The 24,706-nt window shown below is 43.9% G+C and overlaps 1 protein-coding gene across 4 annotated transcripts in view; it reads left to right on the top strand.

The window, feature by feature from the left end:
• The window catches only part of CHRNA9 (cholinergic receptor nicotinic alpha 9 subunit), a 38,569-nt gene extending 16,292 nt beyond the window's left edge, over positions 1 to 22,277 (top strand). For 2 of the 4 annotated variants that reach the window (XM_073342215.2, XM_073342216.2), the window contains exons 3-6: positions 16,300 to 16,445; positions 17,271 to 17,425; positions 19,060 to 19,592; positions 21,562 to 22,277. In XM_073342215.2, coding sequence (XP_073198316.1) covers positions 16,332 to 16,445; positions 17,271 to 17,425; positions 19,060 to 19,592; positions 21,562 to 22,130 — 1,371 coding nt within the window. In that variant the 5' untranslated portion in view covers positions 16,300 to 16,331 and the 3' untranslated portion in view covers positions 22,131 to 22,277. Of the gene's footprint in view, positions 1 to 16,299; positions 16,446 to 17,270; positions 17,426 to 19,059; positions 19,593 to 21,561 lie in introns of those variants that run through there. The other 2 variants (XM_073342217.2, XM_073342218.2) reach the window with 2 other exon arrangements.
• The last annotated feature ends 2,429 nt before the right edge of the window (positions 22,278 to 24,706 follow it).

Raw genomic sequence — 24,706 nt, 5'->3', positions numbered from 1 at the left:
GCCTATCGGTAGCTGTCTAGAGTTGCCAGGTTCCAGATTGCAATAGCCACCCGCTTCTCCACCGTCAGGGCAGCTCTCAGTCTCGTGTTCTTGCGCCGCAGGGTGGGGGCGAGCTCCTCACACAGTCCTATGAAAGTGGCTTTTCTCATCCGAAAGTTCTGTAGCCACTGCTCATCATTGCAGACTTGCATGACCATGTGATCCCACCACTCAGTGCTTGTTTGCCAAGCCCAAAAGCGGCTTTCCACAGTGGTGAGCATGTCTGTGAATGCCACAAGCAAACTCGTGTCATATGTGTTACTCGAGTCGATATCATCTCTGTCATCTGGAGCCCTCACTGTCACTTTGGATCATAAGGAATAACTCGACTGCCAAACATGATGTGCTGGTGAGACTCGGCATATTCCTCAGCAGTTTGGGCTCCATTCCCGCAGACCGAAAGGGAAGAGTGCGCGCGCAGTACAAAAAACGTTGAAAGATGGTGCCAAATGTGGACGGAAGCAGAGGGATTGCTGGGATGCGAATCGATGCATTACTGGGCATTGGGACAGGATCCAGAATGCCCCCTCTGCCCCCTTCCCACAAGCCACAACGCCAGAATGGGAAGAAGTGCTCTGTGGGATAGCTGCCCATAATGCACCACTCCCAATGCCTCTGCAAATGTGGCCATGCCAGTGCACTTGCAGCTGTCAGTGTGGACAGATTGCAGCGCTTTCCCTACTGCGCTCTCTGAAGGTGGGTTTAACTCACAGCGCTCTACATCTGCAAGTGTAGCCATGCCCTCAAGTAATCATCTGTTTACCTCCCTAATCTGGAGTTACAAGACTGTATCTGTTAAAGCCACAGTTAAACTTTGGTTGATACATTGTGTCTTTTACTTTTCCAGTTATCTGCATCTTTCGGTACCTTGCCTGCATTGCTAACTGTGCTGCTTCAGCCTCTGTTGTAGCTCCCTTTGAATTTGCAGGGAACTCTTGCAGTCTCAGGAACTAAGACAGGAGCTCCAATTCTTAGGCAATTCTCATAAAAATTTACTTTATTCCCTGATGCTGGGTGGAAGTAAGTTTACCCATAAGGTAGATGTCAAAGGGCATTAGACCTTCAACAGATCCTCATTGGTGTGATATTTTTAGTAACAGTGAAGACCGAGTTACTGTTTTTAAAGGGATGCTATTTTTCCTTTCTGAGTCTTACAGAGGTAATAAAACTAAAATGTTGCCTTTTACTCTTACTTTATATAATACCAAGTATACTATCACTTTAATATCTGATATGCCCTCAGTTTGGGGGAACTGTATCTGAAGCAACTGCTATCATCTCCAGTTCCAAGCTGCAGGAGGGCTGTCGCCCTTGTCCCCTGCTCCCAGGTTAGATTAATTTTTATTTAGAGGTACTCTCCTTTGTCCTCCATGTCAGTATGCTAGTCGGGCAGAGAAAGACATTGAAGTTGTCATCTTTACACCTGTGTAATAGGGAAAACATTTCTGTAGCCCAGTTCATTTTAAAACACTGGGATGTCTATCAAAGCCAGACTTATGATCTGTAATAGTGTCTAGGGCCTAGAGGTTTTTGTGTGTGTGTGTGTGTGAAGAGCAGAACTTTTATGATCAACAATTCAAGGACACAGTGCGAAGCTGGGCATGACATTAATAATACAAAGCTGTATACGAAACATTTTCTGATCTCAGCAGATAGGCTTTACTACCAGGGACAAAATGTTTCTAAAAAGCAGACACAAAACATTTGTTAGTTTGTATTCATCCTCGGGGAAGAAGTAGTAGTGAATATGACACCTATTTTAGATCACATAAATAATATCAAATCTTTCAGGGCAAAAAGCCACCCTTCTTCAGGTTTTGAATGAAAAGCAGACAGCAAAGGTGTGTGTCTGTGTATCTCTATCTTTAAAAAAAAATACACCAGAGGGGACCAATATTTCAAACAAACTCTAGCTGGACTACTTATGTTTTCCTTGTCTGGAAAGTGTGGCCAAGATTCCATATTATCTGACATAGGCTGACATTTTTCTTAGTGTTTCCTGTTGTGTGTGTATGTGAGAGAGAGAGAGAAAGCAAAAGAGAGTGTGAATGAGTGTACTGGTTTCAGGGGCAGGGGATTTTGAGAGAGAGAAGGAAGTAGGGAAGGAGGTGGGTGACCACAAATCACCCCCCCCCCACACCGTATTTAAATATGAGAAGTGGGCCCAGTAGGGCCATATTACTGCTACTGATAGGTGACTTCCCAGTCCTATTAAGATTGCAATTAATCTGATGAAAAAATATTGTGATTGTGAAGAACTAGCGTGCTGCTTGATTCATCACAGGAGAATATTCTGTAGCAAAAAACTGCCCATGTGAACACTTTTAGGGAGGAAAAACTGGCATGAACTTAAATAGGACCAGACTGTGAGACCGTTCTCACAAACTGTCCTTGGAAACCAATCTGTTCTTCTCAGCTGTTCTCTGATGGAAGGTATTTGATTGTACAGACAGCATTAAGGCCTGTGACAGTACAATACCTGGCGGGTTTCCAGTTAGGGTTTTAAACTCTCCTTAAAATTCTGATCGAAACAAAAAGATAAGAATGGGTTTTTACAAAATTCTGTGTGGAGGAGGCTGATGAAACGTATTTGCTGAGACCTCAGTCCAAGGAGCACAGGAATTTTTTGGGGAGGAAAAGAAATATTGACTTTTAATAGAAAACACCAATTTTAAAGCATCTTTTTTAATATAAAAAAGCCACAATTTGCGGAGGATCAAACACCTAAAGCTGGAAGCTCTTTAATTACATGTTCATAAAATAATTTTTCTGTTGATATTTAAATCTCTTTGAAAGTGCATGATCAGCCAAATGTCACTTAGATGGCAGCTATGTGCCAATCCAGAGATTTTTGCATGTCTTGCTGATGAACAGCATGCAGAACCGTCTGCTTGTCTGGATCCTCAAAGAAGTTATAAAATGTCACGTAAATGACATGGAAAATATGAACAGGCTTAGTGCATTGATGAATTAATGTTACATGAATCATCCCCAAAGAATACAAAAGAGGCACAATGTTCTGTCCATAAACAAAATCATCTGTATATTATTTTATTCAGATATTTGTCTTTGTGAGATGGCAGAACCAGCAATCGGACCTTGTGCCATGCAACCTTAACAAATATCTATGGCAGCAAAAGCTGATTGTACTTTAAGTGGTATCTCAAGTTGTCAAATTGTCAATGCTGATTTATAATTCTGTGTACTGAAACCATTTTGCAACTACAGTGTCATATATTGAATAAACTAAAGTGCAGTCATTTTTCTTCTTTTTATATCATTTCTTGTTTTAAATAACTTCTTTCTGCTTTGGCTTAGATGAGTGTGAGGCAAATAATCACTTCCTGGGATTAATCAAAATAGATTAAAAATAATATCATGTGATCTTGATAAGATAAACAGAAAGTCATCTTGAATGCATTGAGAAGTAAATGGGATGGATAATAGGGACATCTAGAGGTTGATACACGAAATGAAATAACTTAAATTTGCCTGAAACGTTTTTGAAAAGCTTAATGGTTTGATTCCATTTTTAAAGGCCCATTTCTCTTTAGATTGTTTTTGTAAACGTCTTTATATTAATTGCTTTCTTTATAGCACCACTTGCTATTGTGAAAATGGAGAACTGCTTTATTGCATATTTAACCTTTATTCAAACTTAAAGATACTGTTTTTGTCTGTAATAGTACTTCCATAGATGAAGCTATAATTAAACAATCCCTCCCTCAAAAATCTTGTTTTATTGCTTGATCACTAATATAAGGCCATTATATAACAAGAAGAAAACTGTTATAATGTTTGTGAGAGGGTTGGTTGGTTTGTTTTTAAACCATCTGGCTGCTTTTCAGTGCTTAAACCCATCAGTGAATAAAAGTTGATGCAGTGGGGAATAGTGCTTCCCCGTAGGTTCCTCTATATCAGACCACAGGTCTTGCCTATTACTTGAGCCTCATTTTTCTGAAATGTATTTGAAACGTGGTTGGGGGAGACATAACTCCTCCAGACTTCTTCAGTAGTAAGTCCCATGCTCTTTGTGGCAAAGTCTTTGTAGTTTTTATAAGAGAATACAAGAATGATTTTATTTTCTCTCTAGGTAGGTGAGAATGCATAGGATTATCCATCCAATTTTTCTATTTCTCTATTCCACAGTTAGGGTATGTCTACACTACGGAATAAGGTCGAATTTATAGAAGTCGGTTTTTTAGAAATCGGTTTTATATATTTGAGTGTGTGTGTCGCCACAGAAAATGCTCTAAGTGCATTAAGTGCATTAACTCGGCGGAGTGCTTCCACAGTACCGAGGCTAGAGTAGACTTCCGGAGCATTGCACTGTGGGTAGCTATCCCACAGTTCCCGTAGTCTCTGCTGTCCATTGAATTCTGGGTTGAGATCCCAATGCCTGATGGGGCTAAAACATTGTCGCGGGTGGTTCTGGGTACATATCGTCAGGCCCCCCTTCCCTCCCTCCCTCCGTGAAAGCAAGGGCAGACAATCGTTGCGCGCCTTTTTTCCTGAGTTACCTGTGCAGACGCCATCCCACGGCAAGCATGGAGCTCGCTCAGGTAACCGTCACCGTATGTCTCCTGGGTGCTGGCGGACACGGTACGGCATTGCTACACAGTAGCAGCAACCCATTGCCTTCTGGCAGCAGACGGTGCAATACGACTGGTAGCCGTCATCATCGTGTCCGAGGTGCTCCTGGCCACGTTGGCTGGGAGCGCCTGGGCAGACATGGGCGCAGGGACTAAATTTGGAGTGACTTGACCAGGTCATTCTCTTTAGTCCTGCAGTCAGTCCTATTGAACTGTCTTATGGTGAGCAGGCAGGCAATACCGATTGCTAGCAGTCGTACTGTACCATCTTCTGCCGGGCAGGCAAGAGATGAGGATGGCTAGCAGTCGTATTGTACCATCTTCTGCCGGGCAGGCAAGAGATGAGGATGGCTAGCAGTCGTACTGTACCATCTTCTGCCGGGCAGGCAAGAGATGAGGATGGCTAGCAGTCCTTCTGCACCGTCTGCTGCCAGCCAAAGATGTAAAAGATAGATGGAGTGGATCAAAACAAGAAATAGACCAGATTTGTTTTGTACTCATTTGCTTCCCCCTCTCCCCTGTCTAGGGGACTCATTCCTCTAGGTCACACTGCAGTCACTCACAGAGAAGGTGCAGCGAGGTAAATCTAGCCATGTATCAATCAGAGGCCAGGCTAACCTCCTTGTTCCAATAAGAAAAATAACTTAGGTGCACCATTTCTTATTGGAACCCTCCGTGAAGTCCTGCCTGAAATACTCCTTGATGTAAAGCCACCCCCTTTGTTGATTTTAATTCCCTGAAGTCAACCATGTAAGCCGTGTCGTCAGTCGCCCCTCCCTCCGTCAGAGCAACAGCAGACAATCGTTCTGCGCCTTTTTTCTGTGCGGACGCCATACCAAGGCAAGAATGGAGGCCGCTCAGCTCACTTTGGCAATTAGGAGCACATTAAACACCACACGCATTATCCAGCAGTATATGCAGCACCAGAACATGGCAAAGCGATACCGCACGAGGAGGCGACGTCAGCGCGGTCACGTGAGTGATCAGGACATGGACACAGATTTCTCTGAAAGCATGGGCCCTGCCAATGCATGCATCATGGTGCTAATGGGGCAGGTTCATGCTGTGGAATGCCGATTCTGGGCTTGGGAAACAAGCACAGACTGGTGGGACCGCATAGTGTTGCAGGTCTGGGACGATTCCCAGTGGCTGCGAAACTTTTGCATGCGTAAGGGCACTTTCATGGAACTTTGTGACTTGCTTTCCCCTGCCCTGAAGCGCATGAATACCAAGATGAGAGCAGCCCTCACAGTTGAGAAGCGAGTGGCGATAGCCCTGTGGAAGCTTGCAACGCCAGACAGCTACCGGTCAGTTGGGAATCAATTTGGAGAGGGCAAATCTACTGTTGGGGCTGCTGTGATGCAAGTAGCCCACGCAATCAAAGATCTGCTGATATCCAGGGTAGTGACCCTGGGAAATGTGCAGGTCATAGTGGATGGCTTTGCTGCAATGGCATTCCCTAACTGTGGTGGGGCCATAGACGGAACCCATATCCCTATCTTGGCACCGGAGCACCAAGCCTGCGAGTACATAAACCGCAAGGGGTACTTTTCAATAGTGCTGCAAGCTCTGGTGGATCACAAGGGACGTTTCACCAACATCGACGTGGGATGGCCGGGAAAGGTACTTGACACGTGCATCTTCAGGAACTCTGGTCTGTTTCAAAAGCTGCAGGAAGGGACTTTATTCCCAGACCAGAAAATAACTGTTGGGGATGTTGAAATGCCTATATGTATCCTTGGGGACCCAGCCTACCCCTTAATGCCATGGCTCATGAAGCCGTACACAGGCACCCTGGACAGTAGTCAGGAGCTGTTCAACTACAGGCTGAGCAAGTGCAGAATGGTGGTAGAATGTGCATTTGGACATTTAAAGGCGCGCTGGTGCAGTTTACTGACTCGCTTAGACCTCAGCGAAACCAATATTGCCACTGTTATTACTGCTTGCTGTGTGCTCCACAATATCTGTGAGAGTAAGGGGGGGACGTTTATGGCGGGGTGGGAGGTTGAGGCAAATCGCCTGGCTGCTAGTTACGCGCAGCCAGACACCAGGGTGGTTAGAAGAGCACAGGAGGGCGCGGTACGTATCAGAGAAGCTTTGAAAACCAGTTTCATGACTGTCCAGGCTACGGTGTGAAAGTTCTGTTTGTTTCTCCTTGATGAAACCCCCCGCCCCTTGGTTCACTCTACTTCCCTGTAAGCTAACCACCCTCCCCTCCTCCCTTCAATCACCACTTGCAGAGGCAATAAAGTCATTGTTGCTTCACATTCATGCATTCTTTATTCATTCATCACACAAATAGGGGGATGACTACCAAGGTAGCCCAGGAGGAGTGGTGGAGAAGGGAAGGAAAATGCCACACAGCACTTTAAAAGTTTACAACTTTAAAATTTATTGAATGCCAGCCTTCTTTTTTTTGGGCAATCCTCTGTGGCAGAGTGGCTGGTTGGCCCCCCACCGCGTTCTTGGGCGTCTGGGTGTGGAGGCTATGGAACTTGGGGAGGAGGGCGGTTGGTTACACAGGGGCTGTAGTGGCAGTCTGTGCTCCAGCTGCCTTTGCTGCAGCTCAACCATACACTGGAGCATACTGGTTACTCTCTTCAGTTCGCCACCACTTACTCTCTTCAGTTCGCCACTTACTCTCTTCAGCCTGCCACCTCTCCTCCCAGTCATTTTGTTCTTTCCTGCACTCTGACATTATTTGCCTCCACGCATTCGTCTGTGCTCTGTCAGTGTGGGAAGATAGCATGAGCTCGGAGAACATTTCATCTCGAGTGCGTTTTTTTTTTCTTTCTAATCTTCACTAGCCTCTGGGAAGGAGAAGATCCTGTGATCATTGAAACACATGCAGCTGGTGGTGAAAAAAAAAGGGACAGCGGTATTTAAAAAGACACATTTTATAAAACAGTGGCTATACTCTTTCAGGGTAAACCTTGCTGTTAACATTACATACATAGCACATGTGCTTTCATTACAAGGTCGCATTTTGCCTCCCCCCACCACGTGGCTACCCCCTCAACCCTCCCCCCTCCCCATGGCTAACAGCAGGGAACATTTCTGTTTAGCCACAGGCAAACAGCCCAGCAGGAACGGGCTCCTCTGAGTGTCCCCTGAAGAAAAGCACTCTATTTCAACCAGGTGACCATGAATTATATCTCACTCTCCTGAGGATAACACAGAGAGATAAAGAACGGATGTTGTTTGAACGCCAGCAAACATACACTGCAATGCTTTGTTGTGCAATGATTCCCGAGTACGTGTTACTGGCCTGGAGTGGTAAAGTATCCTACCATGAAGGACGCAGTAAGGCTGCCCTCCCCAGAAACCTTTTGCAAAGGCTTTGGGAGTACATCCAGGAGAGCCGCAAATGCCAGGGCAAAGTAATCCTTTCACCTGCTTGCTTTTAAACCATGTATAGTATTTTAAAAGATACACTCACCGGAGGTCCCTTCTCCTCTTGCCGGGTCCAGGAAGCAGCCTTGGGTGGATTCAGGGGATACTGGCTCCAGGTCCAGGGTGAGAAACAGTTCCTGGCTTTCGGGAAAACCGGTTTCTCCACTTGCTTGCTGTGAGCTATCTACAACCTCATCATCATCATCATCTTCTTCGTCCCCAAAACCTGCTTCCGTTTTGCCTCCATCTTCATTGAAGGAGTCAAACAACATGGCTAGGGTAGTGGTGGCTGAACCCCCTAAAATGGCATGCAGCTCATCATATAAGCGGCATGTCTGGGGCTCTGACCCGGAGCGGCCGTTTGCCTCTCTGGTTTTCTGGTAGGCTTGCCTCAGCTCCTTAAGTTTCACGCGGCACTGCTTCGGGTCCCTGTTATGGCTTCTGTCCTTCATGCCTGGGAGATTTTGACAAAGGTTTTGGCATTTCGAAAACTGGAACGGAGTTCTGATAGCACGGATTCCTCTCCCCATACAGCGATCAGATCCCGTACCTCCCGTTCAGTCCATGTTGGAGCTCTTTTGCGATTCTGGGACTCCATCATGGTCACCTCTGCTGATGAGCTCTGCATGGTCACCTGCAGCTTGCCACGCTGGCCAAACAGGAAATGAGATTCAAAAGTTCACGGTTCTTTTCCTGTCTATCTGGCCAGTGCATCTGAGTTGAGAGTGCTGTCCAGAGCGGTCACAATGGAGCACTCTGGGATAGCTCCCGGAGGCCAGTACCGTTGAATTGTGTCCACAGTACCCCAAATTCGAGCCGGCAAGGCCGATTTAAACGCTAATCCACTTGTCAGGGGTGGAGTAAGGAAATCGATTTTAAGAGCCCTTTAAATTGAAATAAAGGGCTTCATCGTGTGGACTGGTGCAGGTTTACATCGATTTAACGCTGCTAAATTCGACCTAAAGTCCTAGTGTAGACCAGGGCTTAGTGTCTTTAGAGAAGCAAGGACACACTTGGCAATTTTCTGTGCTACAGGGAGATAGAAGTGTCTGTAACTATTACTCTGATATTGGTGAGTATTATAAAACTGAAGTGCATATGAAAAGAATTGAGGAAACATAAGTACTATGTGTGGCTGAGTTAAATTTGTTTGTTGGAATGGTAGTGTTAATTCTTTATTATCACTTGGTACCCATTTAGGATTCCATAGTGAACATTAAATGGAATATATATATATATGTATGGAATAAATTGAATATATATGTTATATCTTTATCAGGACACTTTGTTGCAAATCTGGGTGTTGGTACAAATAATGTTGGGAGCAGTACACTGAGGGACAGCCCTGTTCATACTCCTGTAATTACAATAAGCTACAGTTGTATGCAGTGGTGTTGTAGCTATGTTGGTCCCAAGATATTCGAGACACAAAGTAGGTTAGATAGTATCTTTTCTTGGACCAGCTGCTGTTGGTGAGAGAGACAAGTTTTTGAACTTACACAGAGCTCTTCTTCATGTCTGGGAAACGTGTTCAGTGTCACAGCTAAATACATAGTGGAACAGATGGTTTAGCATAAGTACAGGAGTATGAACAGTGCTGTCCCTCAAAGTGTACTGCTCCAAACATTATTTGTACCAACGCCCAGATTTGCAACAGAGCGTCCTGATAACGATGTGCTCAATTATGTCAACATTACGTATTTGAGGTATACTGTAGACCGATGTGCTGTAAAATTTGCAGTATAATGCATAAGATTGTCTGATAAAAAATTTATACCTCTTTTGCAATGCAAGTTTTACATTGGAATGGTATAAATCATGTAGCACCTCAAATATAAGAGGAAGCAAGTGTGTTCCCATATGTATTTGTATATATAACAAATATATTCAATTTATTCCATATATAACACACATTTCAAGGGACCATTCAAGGTGAAGTGGCCTGTTAATACACCTCCATTCATAGGGACGGAAGAAAGGTGGGGGTGGGAGGTCAGCGAAGTAGCTGAGGGTAGGATTGTTAGTGGGTTACAGATTGTTGTGATAAGCCATAAATCCAGTGTCTCTATTTTATTTACTCATGATTTTTAGTGTCTAGCAAAGTTATGAATTTAACCTCTCAGGTTTGTCTTTTGAAATTGTTGTGCAGGTTTCTTTTGAGGATGAGGACTGATAGGTGAGATATAGAGTGATCACTTTGTGAAAAGTTTCAGAGTAGCAGCCGTGTCAGTCTGTTTGCAAAAAGAAAAGGAGTACTTGTGGCACCTTAGAGACTAACAAATTTATTTGAGCATAAGCTTTCGTGAGCTACAGCTCACTTCATCGGATGTGAGCTGTCGCTCATGAAAGCTTATGCTCAAATAAATTTGTTAGTCTCTAAGGTGCCACAAGTACTCCTTTTCTTTTTGTGAAAAGTGTTCACCCACAGGTGATATGGTATTTTTGTTTTTTATCATTTTTCTGTACGAGTTCATTTGAGAGCATAGTGACAGGGCCGGTGCAAGGAGATTTCATGCCCTAAAAGAAACTTCCACCTTGCACTGCCCCCCACAGCCCCTGTGGTAGCTCCCCGCCCCTCCCTCTCCGCCCTGAGGTGCCCACCCTGCAGCAGCTCCCCACCACCACCACCCCCCCCGGCCAGGGCAGCCCTCCCTGTGGCAGCTCCCTGCCACTCCCTCCCTCCCCCTCGGCCCGGGGAGCCACGTGCAGCAGATCCCCACCCCAGCTCACCTCTACTCCACCTCCTCCCTGAGCACGCTGCCACTTCTCCCGCCTCCCAATCAGCTGTTTGGCACACAAGCCTGGGAGGGAGAGAAGCACAGCGGGGCGGTGCTCAGGGGAGGAGGCGGAGCAGAGGTGAGCTGGGGTGGGGAGCGGTTCCCCTCTGTACCCCCCCCCATTACTTGCTGCAGGCGGCCCTCCCCGCGCCCCCCTGCCCCAGCTCACCTCTGCTCCACCGCCACCCCCAACCACTTGGCACCCTAGGCGACCGCACATCTCATCCATTTCATCCTCACCCATTACAACTTTACAGTCAACAACAAACACTTTGTCCAAACCATGGGAACAGCCATAGGTACTGGGATGGCTCCTCAATATGCCAACCTCTTCCTGGGCCACCTTGAAGAAGAATTTCTGGATATATGCACCATGAAACCAGTGATATACCTGAGATACATTGATGATATTTTCATCCTATGGACAGACGACTTAAAGTCCCACATAGATTTCCACCACAACTTCATAGCTGTCTTCAACTACCTGAAGGCGAGTTCCAAAGAGGATGAAGCTAGGCTGGTCAAAGTGGTGGCAGATGACAGAACAAGGAGAAATGGTCTCAAGTTGCAGTAGGGGCGGTCTAGGTTGGATATTAGGAAAAACGATTTCACTAAGAGGGTGGTGAAGCACTGGAATGGGTTACCTAGGGAGGTGGTGGAATCTCCATCCTTAAAGGTTTTTAAGGCCCGGCTTGACAAAGTCCTGGCTGGGATGATTTAGTTGGGTGGGATGATTTAGCTTTGAGCAGGTGGGTTGGACTAGATGAGGTCTCTTCCAACCCTAATCTTCTATGATTCTATGACCAAACTCTCTCTGGAACACTCCCACACCAGCTCAAATTTCCTGGACACCACAATCAGCTTCAGCAATGGAACCCCACAGAAAACTATATGTAAGAAACCCATGGATCACCACATCTATCTTCATAGATCCAGTAACCACTCCAAACACTAAGAAATTTGTAATCTACAGCCAGGCACTCAGATACCACAGTGTTGGGGACACTGGGGCATGGCCACTAGGTAACTCGAGGGGATGGAAGACCACGAGTGTCGATGAAGCCCCCTCGCACTAGGCCCAGGTGTCCTTGGCCCCCCCTCCTGCCTGGAGGCACTCGCAGCAGCTCTGCGTACTAGGCCCAAGTGTCCTTGGCCCCCCCCACCCCGCCTGGAGGCACACACAGCAGTTATGCTGAGAATCTGCAACAGTATGTTGCAGAGTCAGACTGCCTGAAACTAAGCAAGGCCCAACAGGGGAGATATGGAAGAACAATGCTGAATAAAGCAGCTTTATGTATAGTTTAACAAATGATACAGAGAAGCTGGGAACTGGATTGGCTGGCTATATGGATACTTGGGGCAGCTTGCTATTGGACAAGTATGCTGGAAAAAAGGATGTATAAAAGCCTGTGTAACTTCCTGCTCTGTGTGCAGGATTTGAGATTTTATTCTCCCTGTACCTTTTTGCAGCTGCAAATAAACTTTTCTGCTTCTCCACCCCATTGTAATTATTGGGTGTAGCACACCGGGTAACGAACCAACTCAAGCTGTTGTTCAGCCTCTTGGCACTGGGTGCCGGCAACAACAGAATACGCTCTGAGGAAAAAGTGCAGGAAATACACCTTAGCATACTCAAAGCCGCCTTCACCAAACAAGGACACTCCACTAGAGAAGTAAATCGCATCCTGGAACAGGCCAAATACTCCGAGAGAACCTGCTTCAATACAGAAATGCAAACCTCCTCTGATCACACCCCCCTAGTTGTCCACCATACTGGAACCCATATGATCATCAAACTGCTACAACTCATTCTCGATGGGGACCCCAACCTGTAAGAAATCTTTCCTGAACCTCCTCTTCTGGCCTTCAAACAACCCCTAATCTCTGCAATCTCATCAAAAGCAAGCTCCCCACAGACTAGGACACACCAATAGTATCTACTCCCAGCCTAAAGACAAATACACTACAAACTGATGTTTGAGATTCCCTGAGATCACATTGACCTGACAATATCCCTGCTATCCCCTTTAACGCTGTGTGCCTCTGCTTCCTAAAGAGAAAGCAACATGTTACATACAATCTAAGGGCCACCTTGACCTCTCTTATTTCTAAACTACTTATAACCTTTTTCCTTTTGGGAATTCAGCAGATGATGTGACAGAGAGAGAGATATTTCATTACAAGTACTCTTATTGAAATTACTGGTTTTAGCTGTTAAACTTGGCCACAAATCTCAGTGGTGTATGTAGCCAGCGAAGCACATACACTGGTCACATGGTACCAAGAATGCTACTAAAAGGAAAGCATTTTTTTGTTTGGAAATATCCGTTCACTTTCACCAGAAAGAACTGGTGAGTGTAAACTGGTGAGCGCAGTGTATAATCTTATTACACAAGCCAGATGTGCCCTGGCTAAATTCTGTTATTGGTAATTTCATTCTTTTATGTACACTTCCTCTTGCAGTTTCAGCTAGATATATAGTCTTCACTGCCTATTCTAAAATGCGATGGCAAAAATGACGATCTAGTGCCCCTCACTGAATCCTAGTGCTTTTCTTCAAACTGGATTATCCTATATGGAAAGGAGAGAGAGCAAGGTGGAAGTGGACAATGGCCCTATCAGTTGAAAGGCACCTACGATGCCAGCAAACTACAGTTTGACCACAAAGAGAGTAGCGAATTTCTCTGACTAACAATATGAGGAATATAAACAAATGAGTAACACTGGGCCTCCATCAAATTGGCATTGAACTGTCCTGGAAGAATTCTATACTTATGGGGCCAGATTCTGCCACTGTTCCTCATGTTGAGTAGTGACTTACTCTGAAAGAATTTCCCTTGATTTCAGTGGACCTACACAGGCTGAGCTACTGCTTACATAAGGGTGACGGAATCTGATGCAGATTGAGGGAGTGTGAATGGACTATTCTTCATATACTGACTTTCTACTGATGCATTAATAGTAAGAAGAAAGAACCAGTAACACCGTGAAAAGAATGAGATTTACATGAAGTGTTTCCTCGTGATATCCCATCTGTCTGGCTTCTCACTGAGCAGCAGAGCGGGCAGCTCTCAGGTTACCAGGGCAGAGTGGGGTGCGCACTGGGGCCCCGCTCAGGGCACAGGAAACTTGCTGCCGTTGAGAACAGAGCTCTTACCAGCAGCACATCCGTGTCTCCACTGCTTTTGTGCTGCTGCACAACTCATTGGTCTCAGCTTCGGAAGGTGAAAACAATTTTTGTGTTCCTGGAGGAGCAGAGTTACTTCAGGATTCAGAATGAAGAGAAACAGCCTGCCCTTCTGCTGTGTCTCCCTTTGGTTGGTTTTCACAGCAATGATACTTCGAGGTGAGAGCCCTTCCCCATACCAGTGTGCAGCTTAAGGGTTGCTTTATACACTTACGACTTCATCCATCATTCCTTGTGCATCCCCTGACTTCACAGGGCTGAGTGCACAAAAAATGCAGTTTGGGCAGCTGTGGAGCCTCTTAACTGTTTCAAGCTATTTTATTTCATTGCTGAGTAAGCACTGCAGAAATAGAACTATTTTCTGATTGCAGACTGTTGAACCTAAATGCTGTTTAAATGGTTTTATTAGCTTTGATTGCGTTTTTTCCAGTGAAGGTGGCGTTTGAACTGTAGTTAGTCCTGAACTGCACTACTAAATAATTGAACAGCTAAATGGCTGAAGAGTGAGGTACGCTGAAATACTTGCTGCGTACTTGTGTGAATTTAAATTTGCGTAGGTCAGACAAATGTTAACATCCTTGTCCTTTGCTTTTTGAAATCTGTGACTCCATCTAAAGATAATGCAGAAAACACAGAGAAACTTCAGAGGACAAAGCAATTTGTAAACCTATGATTTTAAAGAAAGTATTTCAGTGGATTATCTGTAGAGCCGGATGCATAACAGAATAAAAATCTTTTTCACATATATGCTATTCTTTGGAAAAGTTTGCAAAAATTAATTGAAGGAATTATTCAATGAATGTATTCACTAATTATTCAACCAGCTCTATCCATTGGCCGAATAATGAACAAAATTCATCTAATTTTTTATTCAAACATGAATGCCATAAAAGAGGAGCAAATTTTAGAAGTAGTATTCAACTCTCTCTTGTAGAGAGCAATATTTATGTGTAGGGAGACAGAACAAGCCGTTGGCTAGGGTAGAGGACTGGAAGTCAGACCTGGTTTCTATTCTTAGCTCAGCAACTGAGTGACTGTTTAAGCAAATCACCAGATTTTGAAAAGTATTTAGGCATTGCTGCCCTCAGTGATGCAATAGCTAACTGATTTAGGAGCCTAAATCTCATTTTCAAAAAAGGATTTAGGCACTTGGGAGTCTAAAGCCATTGACAGTTTCTGTGATTTAGGCACCTAAAAGCCTAAATCCCTCTTGAAAATGAGATTTAGGCTCCTAAATCAGGTGTGGGCAAACTACAGCCCACGGGCCGGATCTGGCCTTTGAGCTGTTTTAAGCTGGCCCCTGAGCCACACCACGCGGCTTGGCCCCCCTCCAGCTGGGGCGCAGGGTTGGGGGCCGCACCACGTGGCTCCTGGAAGCCGTGGCATGGCCCTGCTCTGGCTCCTACCTGCTCCAATGGGAGCTGCAGGGGCGGTGCATGCGGACGGGGCAGCATGCAGAGTTGCATAGCCATGCCTCTGCATAGGAGCCACAGAAGGGACATGCCACTGCTTCCGGGAGGCACTTGAGGTAAGCGCCTGAGCCTCTCCCCACACCCCAAGCCCCTACCCCAGCCCTGATCACCCTCCCACTCTCCATACCCCTCAATCCTAGCCCAGAGCCCACTCCTGTACCCCAACCCTCTCATTCCCAGCCCCACCCCAGAGCCTGCACCTCCTGCTGGAACCTACACCCCTTCCCGCACCCCTGCCCCAGTCCTGATCCCCCTCCTGCCCTCTGAACCCCTCAGTCCCAGCCCAGAGCACCCTCCTACACCCCAGACTCCTCACCACCAGCCCCAGTTTTGTAAGCATTCATGGCCCACCGTACAATTTCTATTTCCCGATGTGGCCCTTGGGCCAAAAAGTTTTCCCACCCCTGTCCTAAATCAATTAGCTGTGCTCACATTGCAATGCCTATGCCTGAATTCCTATAAAAATCTGGGCCTTATTCTCTCTGGGCCTTATTTTCCACCATCAATAAAATAGGGATAATGATATTTGTCCTCTTGTGAAAAGGACTGTCGTATCTATGGATGAAAAGGGCTATATTATTGCAGAGTGTTATATAAAATGGGTGTAAAACATTAATGTTATAATATCCATTTAGTTACTACAACATAATGACCTATTCTGCATGGGTCTCATCAGATTTGCTACATGTGTTCTATATTAAATATGATATAGTACAGTATGTGTATATTACCAGCTGGATGGCAGTATGTATTCTAACAGTAACAAAATGCTATTTGGAGCCTTGGGGATAGCATGCACACTACTTAATGTGATATATTTGATATACTATTTGATGTAGGTGTGGAGTCTGCACAAGGAAAATATGCTCAAATGCTATTCAGTGAACTGTTTGGAGACTATTCAAATGCTCTGAGACCAGTGGAAGACACAGATAAAGCACTGAATGTCACCCTTCAGATCACGCTGTCCCAAATTAAAGATATGGTGAGTAACAAGACAGTTCCGTGTTCTAGAAATGTGCAAACTTCCACACCTACAATTTGGAAACTCTTAGAACAGCGTGGGTTTCAGAATTTAAAACTTCATGCCTCACTTGGAGATGTGAGGACAATTTGCATTTTCCTGCATAAAGTGATACATTTAATAATGTTTCTTCATAGGTTTCTGTTCCTAATATGTACTCATCCATTTGCACCGTTATGACCTGACTGGTTAAGATGTTAGACTTCTTTTGTAATAACAATTAGATACTGATTTTTTCAGCATCAAAGCGTTTGTTTTGTCCCTTTGCACTGAAGCAAAAAAAAAAAAAAATTGGGTATCTTATTTTTCTTTATGCCTGTTGTTTTGCAGAAGTAGTAGTTCTTCACAGTTCATGCTGTATCCAGCTTCCAATAAAAAGTCCTAGTTTAGCCCCCCTCCCCCAATAGCTTTTGCTTGGAAAACTGGTTTGGTTCGAAAATTGTCAGATTCACTTTGAAGGCAAAGGAGAATTTGTCTGCAAAGCAGAATGTGTCTGCAAAGAGTGAAGAAAATTCCTCATATGGTTTTTTAATTACAGGTATTTTAAAATAATGTAAACATTAACAGGTGTACTACCAAACTAAGGTCTGAGCCAGCACACCTTTCAGAGAAATCAGTGGGAATTGTCATAGTTGGTTCCTCTGAACTGACATTATAGACTTCTTACCGTACAGTAAGTCTTAGAAGAAACACATTATGTTTATAAAATGAACTCCCCCTGAAACAAAGTGTGTCTTTGTTGAGTCATAGATTAGAAATGTTTATGTATAGAGTAACTCCTTACAGGATGAAAGAAACCAAATTTTGACTGCGTATTTATGGATTCGACAAAGTTGGTATGATGCATATCTCAAGTGGGACAAAGATGAATATGATGGGTTGGATTCTATCAGGATTCCTAGCAACCTGGTATGGAGACCAGACATTGTCCTGTATAACAAGTAAGTACAATTGAGGGGCAGTTTCTTAGCACAACCACATAGTTAGATTTAATATTTTTCTTTTATAAATGAATATATATGAAGAAATTTTCCTATGGGTGAGTTAACCCATAACCATCCACTTCCAGTTTATTGCACCTTCCTTTGGAGTGACTGGATCTGGCCATAAGATATTGGACTAGACAGACCAGTGGTCTCATCTGGTATCGCAATTTCTGTGTTAATATGATGCTGTGAAAGGGGCCTTGAGTCCTACTACTACAGTCTGGTCTCTGCACAAAGTATGTATGGTTTCACTTAAGTTTATTTTTACTGCTTATTAAGAGACTATACTGAGCAAATGTGACTTACGTGAAATTGTGGAGCAGTGGTTTCGAGGTCACTTCAAAACCTTTCTCTGTCCATAAGAGATTAATTTTGAGCATATGTCTGTAGTCCTGTCTACACTTCAGTTACAGCTGAATTAGGAATCAAGATACAATAGGTAACAACATAGTTGGTGCCCTTTCACCCGCTCTGTGGGGCTGTGCCAATGGAGCTTCAGTGTTTAATTTGTGTCAGGGCTTGCCAGGACTTAGCCCTGGCAGTTCTTAGCCCTGGCAGTTCTTAGTCCCAGCGCCTCTGGGTTTGCCGCCTCAGTTATGAAAGTAAAAAAATTGCTTGAGCCCCAACACCTCTTTCATTACAAATTAAGTACTGGGGAGCTTCCAGATGATTGACTCATTACGTGGAAAAAGTACCCTTTGTTGCTTCTTTAGAAAAGAAGTTGAATGTTTTATAAGGAGAAACTATCTTTCAAAATCTGTTTAAAATTGTTTGCTCAAGCATTTACATTAAAGAGCATGGGTTCACAATATCACCCACTAGAAAGGGGCACCACAAGAGAAAATAAAAACTTTGGAAAAAAATATCTTTACCTGTGTTGTGAATTAATCTAATTTTCAAACATTTATTTACCATTATCTGAGCTAGTTTATTTGTTGTTATGACCGATAGTAAACTAGAACAATCAGTTTTACTAGCACAGTGGTCCCGTATTTAGGCTTTTGGCATGGCAGGGAATGTTTTAATAAGGTAAAATGTAGCCCCAAATGTTTACACTCCATGAGACCAAAAGACACATCTTTGTGTTGCACATGATGTAAAGGGCTCAGGGGTTCCTCACATGGGATAGTTCTAAGGCAGCTTTGCTGGGGAAGCAGCAGAACCAGGCCTAGGTCTGGGAGACCTATGGACTCTGATCTGACTCTGCCTTAACAACAAGGCCATCTTTCTTCTTAATGTTAATTTGTGACAGCCTAAATACTGTAACAAATCCATGGTCATCTAGGATTTCAAGTTTGTTGTTAGTGCTGCACGCTGAACTTTACAGTTGCATCAGGAATAACACTCAAATCCCCTGCTGCAAAAAGCAGAGACTCTTACTGCTTGAGCTAAGGAGAATTTCAGTTATATGTTAGCAGTATTGGATCTTTGACACACAGCTGAGTCTGTCCAATAATAGTCATTATAGTGGCCATACGTAACAGCCAGTACATATTCAGTAAATGATGTGAATTCAGAGGTGTGCTTAATAACTTTATTTTCTGATTTATTTTGTGTTCTAATTTTTTTTTATCATTTTGTCTTTTTAGGGCTGATGATGACTTTTCAGAACCAGTGAACACAAATGTAGTATTGAGATATGATGGAAAAATTACTTGGGATGCACCAGCTATAACAAAGAGCTCATGTGTGGTGGATGTTTCTTATTTTCCCTTTGATGACCAGCAGTGTAACCTTACCTTTGGTTCCTGGACCTACAATGGTAATCAGGTAGACATAATAAATGCTTTGGACAGTGGAGATCTATCTGACTTTATAGAAGATGTGGAGTGGGAGATTCATGGGATGCCAGCTGTTAAGAATGTAATCACTTATGGCTGCTGCTCTGAGCCGTATCCAGATATTACATTCACACTGATCTTGAAAAGGAGGTCTTCCTTCTATATATTTAACCTGCTGCTCCCTTGTGTTTTGATCTCTTTCCTGGCCCCACTGGGATTCTACCTTCCTGCAGATTCTGGGGAAAAAGTGTCGCTTGGCGTTACAGTTCTGCTTGCTCTAACTGTATTTCAGCTAATGGTTGCAGAAAGCATGCCTCCTTCTGAAAATGTGCCCTTGATAGGTGGGTATTTCAGATTTTTATCATGGCTTATAAATAGTGGTTGTATAATGTCAGGGAGATTGTACATCATTAATGGAATCTGGAAAGATAAATATTGTGATGCAAAGTTTCTAAATCCTTGTGCAATACTTCAAATGTGTATGGTACTTGTACAAATATAGTGAAGTTCTATGACAAGATTATTTTTTGCTGCATGGGGATAAACTAATAATAAAACATGGATGTGCTAAAACCTGGGCTGCAGTGTTAATGAAGGAAAATTGAGGGTGAGGTCAGACACTTCAGGATGTCATCTTCATAGGTTCACAAGCTGTAATGGGTCAGTAATTGGCTGAGAGACCACAGGGTGCTCCGGGTACTGGTGTAGTGATTCATTTGGTTGAAGTCTGCTGTCTTGAGACATTGGATGAGAGCATTGTGGGTTGTGTGTTGGAAGCAACAGGGAGTTTGTGGGGGTGAGGATCACGTGACTTGTTGGATGGGAAGAGGGAGAGCTGCAGGGAATGCAGAGTTGTGATGGAGAAGGGGTGAGCACTAAGTCTTCCCTGCCTTCTGCACCGGTTAGACCTGCTATAGCTCACCAGAGATGACCACAAGACATGGGGCGGCAAATCATAGCAACTCTGTCAAGTAGAAAAGCCAGACAAGCATTAGTGCTCCCTATGACTGTTTCTGCACAGCTGAGCTGTGGAACAGCACCTTTGCTATGGCTAGGGGATTGGAGAGGTCAGGGCATGTTGGGTGGGGTGGCACTTTCTCTCCCCTCAGGGCCATAGAAGGAAATCTACTGGCTCAGTTCCATTCCAGACTCTGATCCTGGCTTAAATCCCACAAGCAGCCCCGACTCCAAGGAGCAGGGTCTGGCTGTCGGGGATTTGAGCTAAGGACAGAGGTTATGTGAGGATTTGGGGACAATTCACAGGAGAAGAGGTCAGATGTGGGAGCTGAGGAGCAGCTCAATTATACAGGAGGAGACGGTGGGGGAAGCGCTAGTGTCTTCTCTGGCCCACTTGATGGATATTCTGTGGCTTGTCTGGGAGCGGGAGAACCCTTTTAATACAATCCAGAGCAGGTATGCTGCAGAAGACTTTCCTTATGGTGCAGGTTCCTAGCTTCCCATGAACCATGCAGCCCACTATCCCAGGGTGTAGCTCTCATATAACAACTGGTTCCTAGGTGGCCTGGTTTGAGAACCTGTTAGGTTCTATAGAATCTGAGCACACCTACAGCACAGCTTGTTCTGCCATGCAGAACTAGGACTCCTCCTAACTCCTTTCTTTGGTGAGCCCTAGCTGATCTGTTGGGGAAAACGTAAAGAAGCGTGTATATGCCTTCTTCTCCTGCACAGCTCAGCTTCCAGACTCCCCTTTTCCCCCATTGGTTTTGCCAAGCTGCAGACATTCCCAGCCCCTCATGCATCTGGAAACCCAGAGATGAAAAATGTGATCTTCACTGCTTCTTTGTTGAAAATCAACAGTTATGATAATTTCATATAATCACTTACATGATGGGTGGGCTTTTTTCCAAATTAATTTATGAATTTGGAAAAAAAAGTGGTGTAACAAATGTGAAGTGTGTAAATGTTGATACAAATTTTGTAGGGATCCTAAAAATATGTGAAATTCACTGTGAACATTTTTTAAAAAGACTTTCACATGGTTGCTTTTGAAATTGGGGCATTAGAGAGTGTGAATATTTACCTTGATAATTATGTGGTTATTCTTTTGAAATGGTATAATATGGGTCATGATCAGTGGGAGATTTTATTTGTTTGAATGGACTTAAATGCTATTTTAAGTGGCAAATTCCAATGCAACCATAACTACAGAGCATTAGGATGATTCCAGAATTCTGACCATAGCTTCTCACATTTCACTTTATGTTGTAAGATTTTTGTTCCTTTCTGAAGAGGTGATTTTAACTTGAATAATACTTTTAATATACATTTCCATATTTTTTTACATTACAGGCAAATATTACATAGCAACTATGACAATGATTACAGCATCCACTGCACTGACCATCATTATAATGAATATCCATCACTGTGGAGCAGAAGCCCAACCTGTTCCACAATGGGCCAGAGTGGTTATTTTGGACTACATGTCAAAGATCTTTTTTGTTTATGATGTGGGTGAAAATTGTACAAGTCCACAAAGAGTGAAAGCACAAGAACATAAATTAAGAAAGGATTTTAAGTATCAGAAAAAGCAAGACAGACACGCGGGGGTGACCAGTCAACTTTCCAGGAACAGAAACAATGACAGTGATCTAAAGAAGAAGCTAAATGGACATTTAAATAACAGTAATGGAATTCAATGTGAAAATGCTAAGGATGCTGTTAACTGCTGCTCCTGTTATAAAGTACTGATAAAGAATATTGAGTATATTGCTAATTGCGTCAGAGACCACAAAGCAAACCGCGCGAAAGGAATTGAGTGGAAAAAGGTAGCAAAAGTGATGGACAGATTCTTCATGTGGACTTTTTTTATTATGGTCTTTTTCATGAGCTTCCTGATTATTGGCAAAGCAATTTAACTGAAGATACTAGAGTGTATTTATTTTTATGTATGAAGGAATGTTTAGCTAGTTTGCCTTGATGGTACTTTGTTACTGAGGGATGTATCTGAGGTTTCTGTATCTTTAATTCTGTAAAAACAAACAAAATAATTTGAGAGATTGTCATTACGTGAGTCATCTTGTCAGAATGATTCCATCAGATCAGAGGCATCCAAACTTTGCTCAGCTAAGGTCATATTAGCAACTTGCCAGGAGTTAAGGGCGGAGTCTAACATGCATTAAACTAACAGTTGTAACTGCCATTATCTGTAACATGGAAGTGCACCCTATGAAAGAGCGCTGGACAAGTATGTTGTACTCTGTCTTGGTTAAAACAGGTTATGGCCTTGGATTGGCTCAGGAAGGAGCATTGTGTCCTAGGAGCAGTGATCCCAATGGGATGCACCCCCATATTAAAGATAATAGAATTCCAAGGGCTACATTTAATCTGTGGCCTGCAGTGTGGCCAACTTGCTGTGTGCTAGATGGAAAAACACACTCTAAATGTGAATATTTGACAATTCCCCTGAGACTTTCCCTGCCTAGCTGCTGCTATCTCTTCCTCCCTCTTTCACTCCCTCATTTTGCCTCATCCTTTTCTTCTGGCTTCTTCCAATGAATGTTCAAACATGTTTATGTCCTAACACCCACCTGCCTCTAACTACTGTCCCATCTCCTTCTTCCCCTCTCAATTCTTTGAACTGGTTAAAAACAATAGCTACCTTGATTTCCCTCCAGCTAATTCTTGCCTGGATCCCTTCCGGTATTAATTTTTTACGCCATCAAAACCGGGCTCACCATGATTTCTAGGACTTTTTTCTGGCTAAGTCTTGCATCCTCTTCCCTATCATTCTCCTTGAACCTTGTTTTTTCCTACCCCCCCCCCCGACGTTCTGGTTAAACTTGGATTTAAACTTGGAGAGTGGTCAGTTTGGATGAGCTATTGCCAGCAGGAGAGTGAGTGAGTGTGTGTGTGTGTGTCCCCGGGGGGGGGGGGGGGTGAGAGAGCCTGGATTTGTGCTGGACATGGCCCACCTTGATTACCATGCACATTGTAGGGAGAGTGGTCACTTTGGATGAGCTATTACCAGCAGGAGAGTGAGTTTGTGTGTGTATGGGGGTGGGGGGGTGAGAAAACCTGGATTTGTGCTGGAAATGGCCCACCTTGATTATCATGCACATTGCAGGGAGAGTGGTCACTTTGGATGAGCTTTTACCAGCAGGAGAGTGAGTTTGTGTGTGTGGTTTTTGGAGGGGGGTGAGGGAGTGAGAGAACCTGGATTTGTGCAGGAAATGGCCCACCTTGATTATCATGCACATTGTGAAGAGAGTTGTCACTTTGGATGGGCTATTACCAGCAGGAGAGTGAGTTTGTGTGTAGGGGGGTGGAGGGTGAGAAAACCTGGATTTGTGCTGGAAATGGCCCAACTTGATGATCACTTTAGATAAGCTATTACCAGCAGGACAGTGGGGTGGGAGGAGATATTGTTTCATGATCTCTGTGTGTATATAATATCTGCTGCAATTTCCACGGTATGCATCCGATGAAGTGAGCTGTAGCTCACGAAAGCTCATGCTCAAATAAATTGGTTAGTCTCTAAGGTGCCACAAGTACTCCTTTTCTTTTTGCGAATACAGACTAACATGGCTGTTACTCTGAAACTTGAACTTTCTGCTGCCTTTGATGCTGTTTCCCTATTTTCTTCTTGATTCTACATCTTCCCCTGTATTTGCACAGTTTAAAGATGTACTGTATGGGGGTGGGAGGGGAGCTGATCCTGTCTGGAACCTTTAGGTACTACCCTAATACTGCTAAAGCATGGAGTTGTGACTTCAGCTCTTTGTTCAACATTGCTCATTCTGTTACTTCATCCTCCCACCCATCCCATCTCATTTATCTATCTTGCCCATTTGTTGCATCCTGTTTTGATATCTAGATTGTAAACTCGCTGGGCTAGGATCTGTTTTCTTTGGCACTTGCCTATGCAACATCTAGCACAATAGGTGTGATTATCGGGCGACTCCCTTTACTCTAGTACAAATCATAAATTTTAAACAGTTTTATTAAACTGATGTGACAGTCAGCCAATTGACTATACAAAACTGTCTCCTTGCTCAGCACATCTACTGCTTGTGTGTTTGTTTGCTTTATGGACAAACAATTCTTTTAATGCTTTTTACTCCTTTTAGCCCTGCAGACCTTGTATGCCTAAGGAAGATTCCCCTTGCAGTGAAGCTAGAAGCTGATACACGAGGCATACCGAAGGCAAGTGAATGACCTTTACTAAGCACCTTGAGCTTTGAAACCATGATATTCTAGATGCAGTGAGAGACGCAGAATGACACTGAAATGGATCCCAGTCAAAAGTTCATGTGACAACACTCATTTTCATAATTGTTGCAACTAATATGAGTGCACCAGTGAAGATTTAATTTAAGATGCTGAGGAGTCAGACAGCAGAGCGTTGTCATTGTTATCCAAAAACTCACTGGAAGAAAGGGATTTGTATTATCATGTAAATGATACACTGAATTCTTAATGACTGGTTTTGTCT

This window comes from Lepidochelys kempii, chromosome 4 (genome assembly GCF_965140285.1).
Source record: "Lepidochelys kempii isolate rLepKem1 chromosome 4, rLepKem1.hap1, whole genome shotgun sequence".
Taxonomy (NCBI): Eukaryota; Metazoa; Chordata; order Testudines; family Cheloniidae; genus Lepidochelys; species Lepidochelys kempii.
This window is presented reverse-complemented; position numbering and strand designations above follow the sequence as displayed.